The sequence below is a fragment of the Crocuta crocuta genome, unplaced genomic scaffold (genome assembly GCF_008692635.1).
Source record: "Crocuta crocuta isolate KB4526 unplaced genomic scaffold, BGI_CrCroc_1.0 scaffold38, whole genome shotgun sequence".
Classification (NCBI taxonomy): Eukaryota; Metazoa; Chordata; class Mammalia; order Carnivora; family Hyaenidae; genus Crocuta; species Crocuta crocuta.
The window spans coordinates 3,122,494-3,124,332 of record NW_027532605.1 but is presented as its reverse complement, the minus strand read 5'-3'; the positions used below and the strand labels follow the sequence as shown (position 1 = coordinate 3,124,332).

The window sequence follows — 1,839 nt, the reverse complement described above, 5'->3', positions numbered from 1 at the left end:
TGAATACAGTATATTATTGCTTTGACTCTTCAAATTTTAGTGACAGGTAATGTTAAGTAGTAATAAAAGCCCTCTAAATAATTTGCAATTGTCTGAACTTTTTCTTTTTAAGGCACTGAAGCGATTTACACATGATAGCCTTTTCCAAGTTCTTCCAGTTAAAGAGCAGACAGAAAAACTTAAACATGAGCAAGACTCTGACATGTCAAAGGTCACAATAGCCTGTAGAGTACAGCCGGATTTCCTCATAATCTAGAGCACTATTTTAAGGTTCATTAGATTACTAAATCTGGTGAACAGCTAATGCACCTGACACACGCTTCCGGGTTAATAAAATGATCCCATTAACTTTTGTGGATCTATGCATTTAAACCTCATTGTTTCTAGAAATCGTCTAAAAACCTTTTGTCCTGTAGTTGCAGTTAGGCTCAGAAAAACTCAAGAGTTTATCAGATCCTTGGCTCTTTTCCCATAGGTCGAAAAGGATAAATAAAGAATAGATACTAGTCTGAAACGATTTAGAGAACCAGTATTCAGATGCTTCTATTTTAAAATAATGAAGCAACTTTTAAAATAGAAAAGTATCTACAATTTTGCTTTCCAGCAGACTAGTTAAGGAAATCCTTGCTGTTCAAAACTATTTTTGAGATACCAGTGCCCATTAAAAAAATATTTTTAAAAAGGAAAGCAGTCGTATTCTGGAATTTCTCTCTCTTCGCTCTCCCCCGATCTCCAACCCTCCAAATGGCTAAGTCGCATAGCTGAAAGGATTTTGCTCATTTTTTCCAAAACACTTCACATCTGGGTAGTGGCCAACCATGGAAAGTTTCAAGTAAATGTAACATTTGGGAGAGAGACGAGGCTCGTCTGGGGCTGCCTTCCCTGGACCGCGGCCCTCAGAGGTGTCTCCTCACGTCCTCACCGGATAGCCCGGGCCAGCAGCAAGCTTGGACCAGCCGAGCTCCGACGGCTCGGCCAGACGCCAACTCGGGCCAACCCGACTGGCTCCTGGCCACTCGGCTGCAGGAGCTCTAGCCCGTCAGTCTCCCCAAGAGTTCGAGGCCCCGGAGTCCATGAGCCAAACCGCTTCGTAAATGACTAGCCCCCCGACTGCCCAGTTTCCAGCTAGGTAGAGCAGCCTCGCGTCGGCAGAGGGAAGAGGGAAGCGGCTAGGCTAGAGCCCCGCCTGGCTCCCACGCCTCGCACGTCAGTCTGGTTCCTCTCCCCGCCCCCGCCCTCCCCCCCGACTCTTCGCGCACCCGGAGTGGAGAGAAATTTGACTGCTCCAGTCACCAATCAGGAGAGAGGTCGAGAATCTGAGCCAATCGGAGCAGGAGAAGGGGGTATGACGCGGCGTCCTCCCGCCCCCGAGAGGGTGAGCGCGGAATGTCTCTAGCCCTCCCCTGCGCTTCAGCCTCAGTGCGGAGTCCTCGGCGGTGTGAGGTGAAGCGGCAGCGGGCAGCCTCTGGAGCAGGAGCGGAGGCTGCGGTACCGGAGCCTAAACCACACCCACGTCGCTGCTCCTATCCACTTCTTCCCTCTCGGTGTCCCACGGGAGACCGCGTTCCCAAAGGAGAGCGGCTGCCCACGCCCAGAGCATCCTCCCCAGTCGAGGGGCTGCTGACAGACCCGGCGGCATGATGCGACTGCGAAGCTCGGCGATGCTGCGAGACCTGCTCCTGCGGCCTCCCGCCGTTTCCTGCGCGGCTCTGAGGAGGGCACAGCCCCTCGTCACACTGTGCCGGCGTCCCCGAGGCGGGGGACAGGGGGCCGCGGGCCCAGCGGCCGCCGCGCGGCTTTACCCGTGGTGGGGCGGGGGCGGCCGGCCGGCGGGGCACC

At 53.4% G+C, this 1,839-nt stretch overlaps 1 protein-coding gene across 3 annotated transcripts in view; it reads left to right on the top strand.

Moving 5' to 3' along the window:
• Positions 1 to 1,405: 1,405 nt before the first annotated feature.
• The window catches only part of GLS (glutaminase), an 82,204-nt gene continuing 81,770 nt past the window's right edge, over positions 1,406 to 1,839 (top strand). For 2 of the 3 annotated variants that reach the window (XM_077780258.1, XM_077780259.1), the window contains exon 1: positions 1,406 to 1,834. In XM_077780258.1, the coding sequence (XP_077636384.1) occupies positions 1,638 to 1,834 (197 nt within the window). In that variant the 5' untranslated portion in view covers positions 1,406 to 1,637. The remainder of the gene's footprint in view (positions 1,835 to 1,839) is intronic. The other variant, XM_077780260.1, reaches the window with a different exon arrangement.